This window comes from Mustela nivalis (genome assembly GCF_964662115.1).
Source record: "Mustela nivalis genome assembly, chromosome: 15".
NCBI classification, from domain to species: domain Eukaryota; kingdom Metazoa; phylum Chordata; class Mammalia; order Carnivora; family Mustelidae; genus Mustela; species Mustela nivalis.
In genome coordinates, this window is record NC_139034.1 from 86810454 (window position 1) to 86827632 (window position 17179).

Sequence of the window (17179 nt, forward strand, 5' to 3'; positions counted from 1 at the left end):
GGGCCATCCAGAGTAAATGGACCCGGTTTCGTAACGTGCACAGGGACCCGCCCTATTTACAAACGGGTCAACAGCAAGCTACATGTCTCTATGTGAAATGGGGGTCCTCGGCGCCCCGTGAAGGCCTAGGGAGGGCCAGAGCAGCCAGCTTCCTGCCTTGGCTCTCCCTCCCCTGCGGGTTCTGAGAGGCACCAGCCCCACCAGCCCTGCACCCGCCTGAGGCCGGCGCTCTCCGCCTCTCCCCCGCCCCCTCACAGGGGTGAACGCTGCTGGCAGAGTTGGAGGCCAGTTCAGGATGGGGGCAGAGGACCCCCGAGGACTCTTCCGGGCTCCTGCCAAAGGGCGCTTGTGGCTGCCCCAGACATGTGGGGACCCAGACTGCACGGGGGAGACAGTGCCCGAGCGGACAGTCACCTGGAGGTGATGGAAAGCGGCCCATGTTTTATTTTACTGAATTGTCTTTTTTTTCCAAGCAGTGGTCACTGCGTCAGCTGAGCACCCCTGACCCCACGGCCAGAGACCCTACAGACCCGAGGATGGATGTACACCGGGATAAAGACGCGTGTGCCCAGACTATGCCCTCGGGGCCACGCGGGTTCTCCTGCAGACCTGTCCCCCCAGAACAGGCCCATTCTTTTCTTCCCAAGCCGACGCCGCCCTTGGATTCAACGTACCCGGCAGGCCCATTCCGCCAACCGATCCTTTGGGTCCAGGGAGACCTGGAGCACCCGGGGTTCCGCCTATGCCTGGGTCCCCTTTAGGCCCTAGGATAACAGAGAAGGACCCGCAGGTTAGGGCCTAAGAGGAGGGCTGGCTGCCACTTCCCAGCCACAAGCTCCGGCCGCGGGGGACCTGGAACTCAGCTCCGTACCTGGCTGCCCGGGCTGCCCGGCCTGGCCATCCTTTCCAGGCACTCCTGGGGTTCCGGGGTCGCCGCGGGACCCCTTCTCGCCGGTTGGTCCAGTCTGCCCTGCACGTCACAGAAGAAAAGGGCTGATGACCCGCGGCTGCTTAAAGGGCAGGCTGTCGCCGGAACGCAGGCCGGGCTGCTGTTACCGCACAGAGCTACAGAACCGGTCAGAGCGCGGCCCGGCCCTCCACTCCGCCCCCCGCAGCGGGCCCTCCGCGTCACCTTTCTCTCCTTGGTCTCCCTTCTGGCCCTTCATGCTGCCCATGTGCACCTCATCCATGGAGCCCGGCTTGCCGGGGAGACCCACGTCTCCTTTGTCCCCCTTGAAGCCAGGGTCACCCCGGGGCCCCGAGGAGCCCGGGAAGCCGTGGTCCCCTGCAGAGGAAAGATAAGCCCCCGTGAAACGTGGCCAAGGTCTCGGAGGCGGTGTGGCGCGCCTTCTGCTAAAGGAGGCAGAAGAACTCGAGGCCCGAGTCGCGGTACTGGGTGAGGGTCTGAGCCGCCCTGGAGAGCCAGCACCGGCCAATGGGCAGCACGGCCGTTTGTTAAAAATTCAGCGTTCGCTAATGACGCTACTGCACATGTGACTCTGCCTATCACCGGTTTAAACGCGATACACTTTCCCTCTTCCCTAAGGACCTTCATCGCGTCCGTCCGCGGCGCCCTCGATTCCACGCATAACAACAGAGCACGCATTTTCTTGTTCTCCTAAACAAATGCCCATTTCTAGGTCTCACAAAGTCAACTTGTTTAAAAACACACACACATATTTTAGACCAATTTCAAATAATAGGGTAAGAAATAAAAATGAAGACTTGTCAAGTTGCCCAGTTAGCTAGTTTGGTGCTAAGGACTCCGTTCCTGTAAGCTTGTAGGACAGAAGATCCCCTCGGTTCCATAGAGACAAACTCCAACATGCCACCGAGGAACAGCTGAAGCCCGTCTTGCGTCTGGTTTTAGGCAGAGCACAGCACCTGTCCCCACAGGCACCTACAGCAGGAGTTCCCACCGGAGCAGGGGGTCTTCCCGGGTCTTCCCGGCCCTCACGTGACCTTTTAGACCTCCTTCCTCTGCTTCTTGCAAGGAAATATGACCCCAACCGCTTAAGAGCTTCCAAGAGACACAGAGACATGGACATAAAATGGGCTCTTCTAGAACGGCCTGCTCCCTACCTTTCTCTCCTGGTAATCCTGGCAGGCCCGCTGGTCCTGGGGAGCCGGGCTGCCCTGGGGTCCCCATGACGCCCATCTCCCCCTTGGGACCTGTGGCCAGACGGAAAGACTGTGAGTGCTGCAGGTGAGCGGGGTCGCGAAAGACCGGGGCCGGAGTTCGCAGATCGTTTACCTGGAAACCCAGGAACGCCAGGTGTGCCCTGCTGTCCGGGGAGGCCAGGGAGCCCCGACTGTCCCGTCAGGCCTGGGAGCCCTTGGGACCCTTTATCTCCTTTGGGGCCTGGCATGTCCAGGCCTGGAAATCCGGGGAAGCCCTTCTCTCCTTTCACTCCGGGAGGGCCTGAGGGGACAAGGAGCAAGCGTGGAGACTGGGGTCTGCAGGGGGCTCCGCGGGGCACCCCCAGGGGCAGCGGGCGCGTCTGCAGGAGGCACAAGAGCACCCGTGCCCGTGTGGAGGGCCAGACGCTCCCACCATCCCAGGCGGCGGCCGCTGGGGCCTTGGGGCGTTCCTGGGGGCCAAGCCCGGAGACCAAGCGCGCGTCTCCGCCCTCAGCAGGCAGCCGTCAGCAGCACCCCCAGGCCTGTCCACAGCGTTCGCAGCCCACCGCGTTCCTGGCGGCCCCCGGGCACTGTCTTGGTTCCGGGACGGGCCACTGGAGGCAAAGGCAGCCCCGTGCCGGGGACCAGTTCGAGGACGGCCCCCACAACTCACGAACCCCCACGGGAACGGGAGATGGAGGCGCCGGTCGTGCTGCGGTAAATGAAAAGATCACCGGACGCACAGCTCTGGCGCGCAGACCAGGCTCGGTGGGCGGAAAACGGCCACGCCCACGACTCTTCATCGGAGGGGGGGTCAGCCCGGTTCCCACGGAGCGGAATGGCCCCGTCCCCGCTTACTCGGGAGGCAGCACGAATCCCAGTCCAGGCGCACTCCCAGGGCCCCCCTCCGGCAGCGTGCTCTGGGGAAGCAGTGATGGCGGGAGAAGGTCCTCACCTGAGGACCCTGGTGGTCCCTGTCCTCCAGGGGGTCCCATCGCGCCGGGCGGGCCGACTCCAGGGGCTCCTGGAGCTCCTCTGGGACCTTGTAATCCAGGCGGCCCTGGGTCACCTGCACGGGAAGAAACTGTGAGTAAACCGCACACGGACCGCGGCGCGTCTCAGAGCACACGCTTCCCGCCCGCACAGTAAACCACAGTGACACGAGCCCGTGAGCGCCAGCCTCCCGCGACCTCCAGCCTCCCGCGACCTCCACCGTTCACTCAACACACGTTTACAGAGCACCTGGCGGGGGCTCTGCAGACGCCGAATCAACAGCCCGGCCACCGTCTATGCTGGTCTGTGAGAGTCACCTCAGGGCGCTCGGGCGGCCCAGCTGGGTACGCGTCGGACCCTAGATTTCAGCTCGGGTCGTGAGCTCAGGGTCGTGAGATCGAGCCCCACGTAGGGCTCCCCGCACAGAGAGGAGTCCGCTTGGGGTTCTCCCTCTCCCTCGGCTCTCCCCCTGCCCTCTCTCTAAATAAATACATGCACATCTCTTCCAAAAAGTTACCTCGGAGTCCCTGAAGGCCTGGGGGGCCGACAGCACCGTGCTCTCCCGGGACGCCGGGTCCCCCGACGTTCCCCTTCTCCCCGGGTGTGCCGGGAATGCCGGGAGTGCCTGGCAAGCCTTTCAGTCCTGGTAGACCAACTCCCGGCTCCCCCTGGAAGGTCCGGAAGCAGAGAGAAGCCGGCTCACCCGCACCGCCCGTGAGCTCATCAGGCCCGGGCGCAGGGGCAGACGCCAAGGAAGACCCAAGTCCACCAACCCCTCGCCTGCAAAGCCCTGACACACGTGATCGCTCCGTCCAGTCTCACAGCACGTCGAAGGTGGCTCATTCCTATTAGCTTTATTCTAACAAACGAGGAAAACCAAGGCTCTCCACAGCTGAATACCTTGTCCAAGTCACAGGGGCAAGGCTCCCGCCCGGGGCCTGCCCTCTGCTCTGCCTTGTGTCTCTGAGCGGCCAAGTCTGAAGGGCAGACTGAAGGCCAGATGGGATTGGTGACCAGCGTGCGGACACGTTCTGAACAGGGGGCGGGTTCCAGGACCGGACCCGCACATCGTCCGCTCAGATTTTCCTTTAAACCAAGGCTTTCACATGGAATTCAACATGTAAAACGATGATGTCCTGAATCTGCGGGCTTTGGTAAAGGCAGGCGATGGAGCACAGAGCACTCCATGGGCCCGAGGGTGCGGGACACAGGCCCTGCGAGGCAGCAGGTGTGCGCTGCGTCACGGTGACCCTCTGCTGTCCAGGGGGAGGGACACCTGCAGATGAGGGTCAGTCCTGGGGTAACGGGGGCTCCTCTACGTGTCCCAGCAGCGAATTCGCCAAACAGAAGGAACCGAAGCCAAGAGGTTGGAGAAAAGGAACCAGACTTTAAACCATACCCAGATTCCAATCCCAAGTCCATCCGCACGAGTCTCGCGTGTTAAGGTGATGCACACGGCACCCCTGCGGACTGGCGTTTCCAACCAACGCCGGTTACAGGGGAAGCCGTCTCAGCCACGGGGAGCAGGGCCACCATGAACTCTGGTGTTTTGAGAAGGATGCTCCCTTGGAGTCAGTGGGACATGCTGTCTCTGTGCCTGTACCTGGTCCCCACAGCCCCTACCTGTCCATGTGCCCTGTCCGGTCCCCACAGCCTCTACCTGCCCCCCCAGTAGAGAGGGAACAGGCAGGAGAGCTCTTCTGTCGGCCGAGTGGAACTCCTGCCCATGGCCCTTCCTCTCATTCCACACCACGTCTTCTAGCAATTTCCCTGCCCTTCCTTCTAGCCGCAACAGGAGAAGACCCATCCCTTGGTCACCTACACTTGCTGAGCGGCTTTTCAAGTGTCAACAAAAGGCGGGGGGGGGGACTGAGGCAAGGAGAGTCCCCAAGTCACATGAGCCCAGGGGTCCCTGACTGGGGCCATTTTTCCCCCAGGGGACATCTGGGAATGTCCAGAGATAGCTCTGGTTGTTACGACCAGAGGCGGGTGTCGGTGTTCCTCTGGTTCCTGTGGGTAGAGACCACGGAGGGCGCGGCTAGAGCCCCACCATGTCCGAGGCAGTCCGCACCACGAAGAACGACAGGGTCAGAAAGTCAGCGAAACTAGACCCTCCCGGGGGGCTGGCACACAGCTCTCTCCTGCCACTCCGCGTGAGACCCACCCTGGAGCCCGAGGCGCGGACACACGCGGGCAAGCACGTACTCAGACCACCGGGACGATTCCCCCAAACAAGTCCCACATGCACCTTCCTTTCCACTCGGTGCTATTTCTTTCACCAGCAAAGCAAGCTGGTCCAGCATAACCCCACGACGTTAACGCGGCATCTGTGCGTCTGATCAGTAACAAGGAACGCAGGGAAGGCGCAGCACCCACCTTTTGGCCGGGCACCCCCGGATTGCCGGGTAAGCCATTGAACCCCGGGCGGCCTGGACTGCCAGGAGGCCCCACGTCCCCAGGCAAGCCGTCAACACCTGTTTGGAAGAATCACAGAAGTCACTCACCTTGTCCCCACAACAAGGAGACTTTCGAGGAGGCTCTAAGAAGAGCGCGAGGCCTCACCATCGGTCGGGGGGGCCACTGGCACCTACTGGGGCAGCCTGGTGGCCAGGGACTGTGGGCCACGCCTGCCGCCTCCCTGCCTCTTTCCCACTGTCCCCTCTTCCCTTCCTTCTGCTCAGCTTTCCCCCGTCCCCCCCAAAACAAAACAAAGACCACCGTCGCACAAGCAGCCCAGGGTGGCCCTCCGGCTCTGCCGCCCCGAGCACAGCCTTGTTCAGGAACCCACCCGGCTCCCCCAGAGCAGACCCACGTCTTCATGGGGCGCCTGGGAGGCCGACACGCTCTGGTGCAGGCAGTGCCACTACGGCTCAAATGCGGAGCCGTCCCCACCAGGCGCCCGTGGGGCATCTAGAGACGGTCTAGGCCAGCCCCAGAGGGCCCGATGAGCGGACAGCCACCCCGAGGCTCTGCTGTGCGTGGCGGCTCCCCGTCAGATGCGGAGGTCCACGACGTGCGGGGGTCTGTAGGGTGCGGCGGTGCACGCCCAGTCACACGTGTGGTGGGGCTGGGGTCCCGGGGGTCGCGTTGGAGAGCGCCCCTGACCACCCACCAGCATCCAGGAGGCCAAGCCACCTTGCAGGAGCCCCTGACGAGGAGACCCGACCAGCTAACTCTCTTAGGCTGGCTCACAGGGCACAGGGTGGGGCTCGGCACTGTCCCCGTGACCCAGAAGGGTCGCTGAGACCTTCTGCCCTTTAGCCAGACACACGAGGCCCCGTGCGTGCGAGGGTGGGACACGGCACCTGAAGGAGCTTGCAGGCCGGTCACTCTGCCGGCAGGGGCGACACAGGCTGAGCCTCTGGAGGGGAAGCGGGGAGCCTGACAGCTCTCCCCACTGGTTTGCACACACGGCCGGTACGACTGGGCTCAGGACACCGGCCCGAGCAGGAAAGAAAGGCCCCTCGTGGCACACAGTGCCTGCTCCGTCCCGGACCGAGGTCCCTGATGGCGAATCCACGTCTGTGCCCCCCACAGTGGGAATGACACACCCACGGGAACAAGAGAAACCGCCACACCGTCCCCCCGGCGGCCCCACAGTCTCCAGAGAGAAGTTCAGTTTCACGTGTCAGCGCCCAGTATGGGTCCAGGCTGTGCGGCCTGGGGGCCTTCTCCCCGAGAGCGAAGCCCCTCCACGTGCTCCCCAGCTCCCTTCACTCTCACCCACCCCCAGCCTGGCGCGGGGCCCGGCTGCTCCGCGTCCCCCCAGCACGGAGGAGGAGAACGCCCAGAAATGCAGCTTCCGCTGCTCCCCGGACAGCTGCCAGGTCCTGACGTCACAACCCCCCTGCTGGGCACCACGTCCCCCACCTCCTCGGTGCCCACACCCACTGGGCCCCAGACTCCCGCTGGCTCCCCAAAGGGCAAGTCACTAACTCAAATAGCGTGTTTGCACACATGGCCTCCTCTCCCCTGGAATCAGGAGAATGAACGGAATGGCCATGGCCTCAGTGCCCACCAGCCAGGCAACAGAGGTGACAGCGGGGCTCGAGTGGGCCGTGGGCAGAGCAGTGGCCCCACTTAGGGGCCGGCTGGTCCTGCAGGTTTACCTTTGGGGCCAGGGGGCCCTGGAAATCCGATTCCGGGCTGGCCGACAGTGCCCTTCTCTCCCGGGAGGCCCGGCCTTCCTGGGGTTCCAGGAAAACCTCGGTCACCTGTTGTGAGCAAGACCAACAGTCCGTGTGAGAAAAGCCTGTCACTGTTCCAAGCGCACCTCCAGGCAAGCGAGAGCGCGGAGAGTACCTTGTGGCCCAGGGAAGCCTGGGGCTCCCGGAAGTCCTTGTGCTCCAGGGGGACCCGGTAGGGGCACAACTTTTCCTGCTTCACCCTTGGGACCTAGGCAAAGAGCAAAGACGCCGTGAGAGAGCCCTTGTCCCATCCCGAGTGCGCTGCGTACCTGCAGGGCAGCCCTCCACTTCCCGCTTCTCCTTTTCTAGAATCTTTCACAAGAGCTCTTCCTCTTTTCCGCCAAATTTACAGCCAAAAGGACCTAGATGTTTGACCTGTGAATTGCCTAAGAATCTAAAATAAGAGTCATGAAAATCTAGGAAACCTACAGTAACAAGAGATGAGATGACCCTGAGTGATTTCTCGATTCGCCTGCCTGCAAAGTCAAAACGCTTCAGTGTTCTCCCCGGATCTATCAGACAATCGCAGCTCCGCGCTGCTTTGAGGCAGACCTCAGTTATGTGCGTCTGGTGGTCAGTTATCTTGAGGACGTGCTACGAGAGTGATTCAGCACAATCCGTAAGCAGGACTGGACGGCTGTGCACCCTTGGAGCAGCCCCGGACAGGACGTGCAGCCCAGCCCTGGGCGCCCAAGCCCAGGAGATCCACGGGGGGGGGGGGGGGGGGGGGGTCAGGATTCAGCGGCTCAGGAAAGACCAAAGGCGTCGCCTCCAAGCCGTGTGCACGGACTCTTCACATGCCCTACTCAGACATAAGACATACGGGCCTCCCAGGCACAGCCGACACATTCTTTCGCTGCAGACTCAGAAACGCCAGCCGACGGGCCCCAGCACGCACTTACTATCAGTTCAGACCTGGGAACGGGCCTTTAATGTCCGCAGAGTAAACGTGGCTCTGGCACATCAAAGAAGCCCGCGCTTTGAATCCAGAAGCTGCCTGGGTCTGGACGGCGAGGCAAGCCTACAGGACGCAGACAGCTGACCAACAGCGCTGTCAGCGCCTCCAGAAGCTTCTTCCTTCCCTTCCTGCTAGGAGGCCTCTGTCTCCCCAGCTGGTCTTTCTGACTGTGTTCCTGGCCAAGAAGTGCCGGATTCTTTTTTGCGCCTCTGCAAGTTTTCAGATTCAAAGTACCCCGGAGATGCTGATTTTAGAGTCAGGAGCTATGGGGGGAGAGGTCAAAAGTCCCTTTTCCAAGATTGCGGGGGGGGGGGGGGGGGTCCTTCCTTAGTCAAACCTAGGATTTCTCTGCCCCCAAAGGAGTCAAAAAAGAAACGTTTCTGGGATCTCTCTAGACCGTGAACAAGGGTCCAGGAAGTCACGACTGGGCGCTAGGTAACCACCAGGCGCCAACCAACGAGAACAACAGTAAGAAATACACAAGGGCCCTCTGCTCGTGCTCGCGGCCAAGACACGCTAGCACGCCCCACGCTGGAGAGCTTATGAGGCTGACAGTACGCTGTGACAAGAAAGTAACAGTTCCCGTGGGACAGGAACGGATGAAACTCGGGCTGGATATACAGCTTGTGACAGAGTCGGCAGATCGGTGAGCACGAAGGCCATGTGGTCGTCCCCATTATCAACGGTTCCACGGCCTCCGCCTCCCCATGGTCAACCGTGGCGCAGCTCAGAAGGTCTACGGTAACCGGACGCCGCGTACGTGCTCGCGTCATTCACCTCGTGTCACCGCCACCTCAGAGGCCTTCGGTCCCGGCGCCTCGTCACAGGAGGAGGGGTGCACGCGGGGCGGGAAGGAGCGCTGACAGACACACATCCGCCATGTTCACGACACTGTGTGATGTGCATTCTAGCTCATTCCTCGTTAACTTCTTGGTCATCTCCTCCTGGGGCCTAACTTACATCTTACACGTTGTCATAGGTCTGTATGTGCGGGAGAAACCTCATGTATGTGGGGTTCAGTACTGTCCTGGCTGCTGGCTTCCACGGGGGTCCTGGGACATGTCCCCCCAAGTACGGGAGGGCACCTGTCATGTGATTCTTCTTCCACAGTCCTGGTTGGCAGCTTTCGTCACGTAGCTAGTTACGTCGTTCAAGCCTTACCAGCCCCGCAACTGTGACCATCCAATGCCCTTTCGTTCATTTTCACGACTCCCAGGACATTCCTTAGTCCCACACTCTTCCTTCCCTCCTCCACGCCCACACACTCCCGGCCTCTGCTCTCGCCGCCCGGGGGTCCTGGGGAACTACGGACGTGCTCGGTTTCTAGCCTGAAGCTCATTCCATGACCCGTGCCCCGGAGCCTGCCATGGGCCAGGTCGGGGCCCCGACCACTTCTGTCCCCAATAACACACAGGCCGAGGGGGCAGTGAGCATGCCCGTGGGAAAGCCTGGCCCCGGCCTCCCTCCAGCCAATCCCTGGTGGGCGGTACACAGCAGGAGGGCAGGGTCACACCAGCCTCGGGGCCCGGGTAGGGGGGGCCTTGGCACACAGACCCGCAGGCCACACGGTGCATGAATGACTGAAGCCAGCACAGCAAACGGCAGTGGTGGGCGGAGACCACCGGGAATCCGCCCACAGGCCCCGGCCCGTCCGTGGACAGGTGAGACCACCTGGCTTGGGACACACAGAAGCCCACGTAGACTGCTCACCAGGGAGACACAGGAAATAGGTGAAGAGGGAAGAAGCAGGCTCACACTGGTAACCCCCCGCACAGTAAAGGCCCACCTGACCCGGGAGGCTTTGTCTCCTTATTAGAACAAAATCATCTATCAGTTCAGCTGCTTTGTCGCCAGATTCTTCACATCACCTGGCCCTTCCCACGCACAAGTCTACTAGGTACAGTATCGCCTCGGAGGGCCCGGGCCAGGCCACTTTGTGGAAGAACGGACACCCGACTCCCGTCCCCACGTCGGGGAGCCCAGTGCTCGGAGCACCCGAGGTCCTCAGGCCTCACCTGGCTGGCCTGGGGAGCCAGGGTTCCCTGGAAAACCCGCTTGTCCTTTGTCGCCAACGGGGCCAGGAAGGCCAAACCCTGGAGGCCCTGGAGGGCCGGTGTCACCGCGACTGCCAGGGAATCCAACTCCCCCGGGGGGGCCACGCTCTCCTTTCAATCCTACCGACCCCTGATGTGCAAAGAGAAAAAGGAACGTTATCAGCAGACACACCCGCACGCGGCCATCTTCAGTCTTCTGCCGTCTGCAATCAATAAGCACCAGAGTCTGACTGGCTGATGCCATCCACGGCCTCCCGCCCTCCACAAAGGTCAACTCGCAGTTAATAAATGACACCAGCATTCCTGGGTAAGCTGGCTGGGCGCCCTCCCTCCCCGCACAAGGACACACCTCAGAGAGGGGAGTATTTGTATCTGGAACCGTCTTCTTAAGGATAAGGTGCAGGGCACGATCGCTAAACTTCACCTCCCATCCGACAAACGCCTACAGCAACATACTCAAGTCTCCCCACGGACCACTGAACACCACGTGTGACAATCACCCCCCAAGTGTAAACGCACAGAAACGACTGCAGGTCCGCTTCTACGGCGGGCATTCCAAGTCTGGAGACAAACATACCGGGGAGCCTTTGGGGCCGGGCAGCCCTGGGTGGCCGTCTCTCCCAGGGGACCCTGCTCTGCCTGGCATCCCGGGCTGTCCTGGAAAGCCGGGGTCTCCTTTGTCTCCTTTGAGCCGCGCGTCGAAGTAAATCTCGCCAGGCTCTCCCTTGGCTCCCGGCTGGCCCATCAGCCCTGGTGCACCTTGCGGGCCCTACAAGCACAAAAAGGAAGACATCAGTGCCCAAAATGAGCCGGCATGATGGTTACACAGCCAACAGCGATAGTAAAAAATCACCTCCTTAAAAAATGGCAGTACGGTCGAGCTTATTTGTTTTCTAGAAGCAAGTCACTAGCTCCGTGACAAAGCCACGATCCGACCCCCCACTTGTTGCATCTCTTAAAAACACTGAACAAAGGAGTCTTTCCTCGGGATCGCAGACAGAGGCCAGGCTGGGGTGGGGGGATGAGCGCGGGGCCCTGGGAACCCAGCTTCTGGACAGCGCGGGGGAACTGGCTGGTCTCTTACAGCAGCGGACATTTATGAGAACATTCCAGCACGTGCTGGAAGCTGCCGGGTGAGACTTCTGGGGCCAGGAACTAGAGAAAGGGCTTCCAGGTGCAGACGGGTGCAGCGTCTGAGGGCAGCACGGCCGCAACGGGGAGAGGAGCGTCTGGGGGGCGCGACCAGCCGGCGCCCGAGACCAGCCAGCGCCAACGCCGCTGTTCTGAGCCGTCAGCAAAAGAGAACGGACTTTCCCAGGAGACCCACGCTAGCACATTCCCCAGTTCCTGGAAAGCTGAATCTTCAAGGAACGCCCACACCCACAGATGGTCTCTCCTCCAGCCTCTCTGAGAATTGGGGTTCACAAGGTTTTCAAATACTTGTCTCAAGCACTCATTCCCTGAGGCCTGAGAAAGAAATCCCTCGGCCTCCCTGCTGACTTGGCGGGATGCAGACTCTTGGACGAATCCTTTCATTCCGATTCCTTCACACACTCCCTCGGAAACAGCTCTTGGACGAATGCGAGTCACACGTGCCCACACCCTTCTGTGTGGGCGTGTGAGACGGAGGAAGGAGCTGGGAGACGAGGGGCAGACCCAAATCGCCGCAATCCTTAGATCCGAGAGTGGGCGCCGCTCACCGCCCGCCCGCCACGCGCCACGGCTCTGTGGGCGCCCCGCTCCGGACTCGGAACAGGTGAGGGAGCGGACACTCCGAGAACCTCGGTGGGCCGGGGGGGGGGGGGCATGGAAAAGCCGTGACTTAGTCCGAAGGTGTTGTGGTATCTCGTAGCTTTCTCTCCCGAGGTAACACTAGCTCCCACGATCCTTAAATCGAGCTCGGCTGCGACTCCCCCGTGAGGCCCTCCCTGACACGTGTCCTGGGTCTCCACGGTGAAGGCGACGGTCCTGGTTACACAGACCCTTCTCCTTGCCCGTCTCCCTGTCCACCGGTCTGCGGGGTGCTGGGGGAAGGCCCGCGGCTTCCCGACTTTGCGTGCTGAATGTCTGCAGCGAGGAGGTACCGCAGGAAGTAGAAGCTGAACTGGCACTATTCGCCCACGAGAAAATAAACCCCAACGTAAGGAACGACGACTGGTGTATAGTTTTCTCAACCGGGAAGGACCAGTGTGACTTTCCAGTGATCATTCGCAGCCTAGACGCCCAGTTTCCCAGGACTGTGAGCACACAGTGGGGTCCACCACTTCTCACCTGGGTAACAGTGACCTTGACGGCTATCGTTCAACAAAGAAATCGAGATCGTTTTTTTTGAAAGGCGACATCTTGACCCTAGGATGCCTCCCAGGGCTTCTCTGCCCCAGAACGTCTCAGTCTTCAGCAATTCAAAGGTCTCTGGATCCACATCTCCCCACAGGAAGGAGGAGAAATCAAACGCTGCCTCGAGCACCTCGCCTCGGCTCCGTAAATCAGAGGAGATCGCCGGCTGTACGGTCTGCCTCAAAAAAGCGCCACCACCGTAGGGTGTCATAGCTCCTTTCAGCTGACTGTCCCAAAGGCCCCGAAACCCACTCAGGTCCCCGCGTGGAGCCAGCCTCCTGTGCCCGTCCCTCTCTCCCAAAACCCAACCCTCGGCCTTCAGGAGGACAAGTCACAGAAATGCTCCCCAGATCGAACAGGAAGGCAGGGCCCCTCCGCTCTTCTCATGGACGCCTACGTTCCAGGACGCTCGGCCGGGTGCAGCACCCCCACAGCCCCGGCCTCCCTCGGAAGGAGAGGGCCTCCCCGTGAGCCGTCACAGCGTGCAGCTATGGGACAGCCGCAAACAGGAGAAAAATTACTACCTGCTCAACCCAACTATTTACCCAGAAACAGTTTTTTACAGACTCGGCTAGCTGCCGAGAGGAAGGCGCAGGGGGGAAGGCGGGGGTTAGGAGTCTCGTTGTGCATTTGCTCTATTTCTTCTTCATCCGGACTCGTCCTCAGCTGTCCTCCCTCCTCCCCTCTTCCCACTTCTATTAGCCGCGGGGCTGGGGGCTGGGGGCTGGGGGCTGGGAGGGGCTGCAGGCAGAAGGAGGCAGGAAGCTTCCAGGAAGGCCAAGCAGATAAAGACCATGTCCAGAGGTTAAACGCGTCCTCGGCTGCCGCTTCAAAGGGCTTCTGGCTTTGATCCCCACCAGAGTCAGGGCTTCCCAGTTATGTGAACTTCTCATTTATTTAGAAATATTTTAAACAATTGCGACTTGTGACTTAGCTCCCCAGGCACCAGGGAGGTTCTGGAAGCAGAATCCCAAGATCCGACTTCAAAGGAGGAAGCGACTGCTCGATCCCAGCTGCGTCGGGGCTGTTTCAACTCACTGTGGCCCTGACCCGCTTCTAGAGAAGCTGCCAGTAGTATTTTTAAACATCGCAAATGTTTAAGAGCTACATCAAAAAGGAGTAAAATGCTAGAGATTTGACTTTCGTTCTGGGACAGAAGAAAAAAGAAAAGCAAAAGGGAAACCAGGAATGAAAGAAAGTGTGGAAAGCAGCTGGTGCTCGCAGAGCTTAGAAGAGCAAAGAAAATACGAGAACCAGGCCCTAAGGTTCATGCGCTTCAGAAACAGAGCTGGTGACGTGAGAGAAAATGACCCTCGGTGCTTGGCATGACGATGCTTCTCTTCCAGTCAATGGCTTCTTTTCAAATAAACTAGGAGAGTCAGGGAGCTGGTTTTCATCTCACTGCAAAGTGTCATGTCAATCTGAGACTGTTTCATTTGTAAATGCAGAAAACCGTCTTCACCACAGATATTGGTGGGTACGAATTTTCAAAACCCGTCTTTGTGAGACAGAAAGAAAGGAATGTGGAATTCCTCGAGGGCAAAAGGCCGGTGACGCCGCATCTCTCCACAGACACACGGGCACTCAACTTACTACCCTGTTTTGAAGTGACGGGGGTGACTGGACCATGGAGCTGCTGGCAGGGGCTCCCGGTGGCACCATTAAGAGCCCCCAAGACCCCGTGGGAGGGTGACAGCATCCAGCTGCCCCCGGACACAGGTATGTGGCCACTGAATTCTGACCAGGTGAGGAGAGAGGCAGGCGAGATGGGGATTCCGGACTCCACAGTCCTGCCCCCTCGGTGACGACAGGGGAGTCACTCTAACTGCTCGACAAAGCCACGCCTGACCAGTGCCCAAATCACGCAGCAGAAGCTCTATCCGCAAACGAATACACCTTTGTCGGTCGGCTTGGAGGTAACTTCTAGAAAGTATGCAAACTCAGGCAGGTTTACTTACAGGCAATCCTTCCAGACCATCTCTGCCAGGAAAGCCTCTGTCGCCCTTGGCCCCTGGCTGTCCCGGGAAACCTTTCAGAAGCCAAGAGAGACACAGCACATTACTGACAAGACACATCCCCCAAACCCCAAACCTTTCGTTCTCAGGATTCAAGAGCACAGACATCTCTACGCAAGTGGACAGTGTCTGAGGGACCTTCACAGAGTGACAGAAATGCTCCCAGTGACCCTGAGTTTGGACAAGCACCACAGAAGCAGCTGGTGACCAGACGGCCCCCCGCCCACGCCCCGGGGCGGCTTTCGCCAGAAACCTGCCCTTCGCTTCGGCGGAGGGACGGAGGTTGTGTTGCTGAGCAAACCGTACGCTGTGACCTTCGACTGGGGATTCGTTGTGCCAAATTTTAGGTCCTCTTGATGATGATTTTCCAATCATCAAGATGATTTTCATCTTGGTGAGTTTTCAAAAACCCCGGAAGTCTGACCTAATATTCTCACTATCAGGCTCTGGTTTGAATGCCGAAAGTGAGGTCTTTCATGGCACAAGACATGTTTCACTGTGAAGGCTCCGGCCCATGGAAGCCAAGTCAGGCTAGTCCCGGTCACGTCGAGGCTCTTACCTATTTCTCCTGGGGGACCCTGTGGCCCAGGGGGCCCACGAAGTCCTGCTGTGTCACAGATGAGGCAGCTGTCTCCTTTCTGACCTAGAGAAGGAACACAGACAGGGGTGTGAGTGCACAGGTGAACTGTCCTGCGCGTGGCACCCCGCCAGAGCCCATGGCCAGGAGCTGACACGGGGCCCACGTAGATGGTCCGTGTCCCTGAAGCACGGCAAAGGCAGAACAGGGGCCCAAGCATGGGGTTGGGGACCGTGCAAGTCAGCCAGCGGCCAGCCAAGTTCTGGGCCCCACAGGGTTCGCTTGTGGGAAAACGCACTGCTGACCACAGGCTGGGCTGGCTGGCGGTGCCACGGCAGGAGGATGGAGGTCTGCACATGGAGAAGCTCCTGACCCTGTGTCACCCTGGGGGACACCGGCTCAGCTGGTCACCAGAGGGAGTCACTGACACGGACTGCTCGCTGACCCTCCCCGATGACTTCGAACACCACGTCCAACGGGGCCTCCGAAATGTAAAATCCTAAAGTGTTAGCTGCAACAGTTCCCATGCGGCATTTGTGTGGCAGACTTCGGGAGAGGAAGAATCCTTTGCAATCCAAAGCCAGCCACAGTGCCCTGAGGGCTTGGTTTTGGGGGCAGCCTTGGCTGCTCTACTCTCCGGCTGCTAAGAGACACAAGGACACTGGACTGTCCGAGGGGTACAACACGCTCAGACAGGACTGCGGACGCGGTGAGAACCCGCGGTGGGCATCACAGTGAAGACAGGACCATGTGCCCTGGGCTGGGGTGACAGATCACGATGGCGATCAGTAACGATATCCTGAGAGCAAGGGGGGAGGGGCCCAGTCCCAGGGCAGCTCCTCTGCTCACACGGATCGTGGGACCAGGGCCTGGAGGGGTGGTGAGCGGGCCAGGTGCACGACTGTGACTCGGCTCAAAAAACACACGTCTGCTCTTGGAGAAAGGCACTCCCAAACCCTGAACTGAGGTCGCACTAAGGTATTGGTTGGAGGGTTTGCTCGGTGGGCCATGCGGACAGTAAGGGGCGTAACGTGTCCAGGCCACAGCGCCCCGTTGCCTCCAGGGGGCAGCTCACGCTCTGTCTCCCCATCCCCTCCCCCACCTGGGAGGCCCACCCAGGGGACACCCAGCGGAGCTCCAGTAGGGAGCCCCATCCTAGGAACGGACTGCGACGAGAGGTCCAAACACAGGAAGAACGCACCAGCGCCCACCCTCGTGAGAACTGTGGCCCCTTCCCAGCAGCATTCTTTACAATGATGTCCCTCTTACCTTTTTCTCCAATCTCGCCCGTCAGCCCTGGCTGCCCTGGAATTCCGGGGGGGCCCTGGACCCCTGGCGGCCCAGGCTGGCATTCCACGATTCCATCTGAAATGGATGGGCGTGAGTTACGGGACTAGTCCCAGCACCCAGAGCCAAGATTTGCACCTCTCTTCCTCAGCCGCTACGGTAACAGCGAACCGCTCTGAGGCTACTCGTAAGTGCCAGACACCCGGCTTTACCTGGCTTCAAAATAATCCTACAACGTTAACTTGAAAACAGGTCCCGCACAGCACCCATCTGGCCAAGCGCCACCACGGGCTGTGACTTACAGAACACCTGTTTGATGACCCTAGAGCACATTTCACTTCATTTGTTCTGTCCCGTGTCTTACGTCCTTCCTACCTTGCCAGTGCACACATCATCCTTATTTTACACATGAAATAACTGAGCCGGGGGACACCTGGGGGGCTCAGTGGGTTGGGCGTCTGCCTTCTGCTCAGGTCATGATCCAGGGTCCTGGGGTCGAGGCCCACATGGGGCTCCCCGCTCAGCGGGATGTCTGCTTCTCCCCCTCCCTCTGCCCCTCCCCCCTCTCCCTCTGCCCCTCCCCCCTCCCTCTGCCCCTCCCCCTCTGCCCCTCCCCCCTCCCTCTGCCCCTCCCCCTCTCCCTCTGCCCC

General features: G+C 60.3%; 1 protein-coding gene across 1 annotated transcript in view; it reads right to left on the minus strand.

Annotated features, from left to right (window-relative positions):
- The window catches only part of COL4A1 (collagen type IV alpha 1 chain), a 130728-nt gene that overhangs the window by 19231 nt on the left and 94318 nt on the right, over positions 1 to 17179 (minus strand). The window contains exons 22-36 of the mRNA XM_082701007.1: positions 16512 to 16607; positions 15225 to 15308; positions 14609 to 14679; positions 10891 to 11082; positions 10275 to 10443; positions 7417 to 7509; positions 7224 to 7328; positions 5491 to 5588; positions 3632 to 3782; positions 3077 to 3190; positions 2255 to 2422; positions 2083 to 2172; positions 1133 to 1285; positions 872 to 970; positions 675 to 764 (exon numbers count right to left, since the gene is read on the minus strand). Of these exons, the coding sequence (XP_082557133.1) occupies positions 675 to 764; positions 872 to 970; positions 1133 to 1285; positions 2083 to 2172; positions 2255 to 2422; positions 3077 to 3190; positions 3632 to 3782; positions 5491 to 5588; positions 7224 to 7328; positions 7417 to 7509; positions 10275 to 10443; positions 10891 to 11082; positions 14609 to 14679; positions 15225 to 15308; positions 16512 to 16607 (1773 nt within the window). The remainder of the gene's footprint in view (positions 1 to 674; positions 765 to 871; positions 971 to 1132; positions 1286 to 2082; positions 2173 to 2254; positions 2423 to 3076; positions 3191 to 3631; positions 3783 to 5490; positions 5589 to 7223; positions 7329 to 7416; positions 7510 to 10274; positions 10444 to 10890; positions 11083 to 14608; positions 14680 to 15224; positions 15309 to 16511; positions 16608 to 17179) is intronic.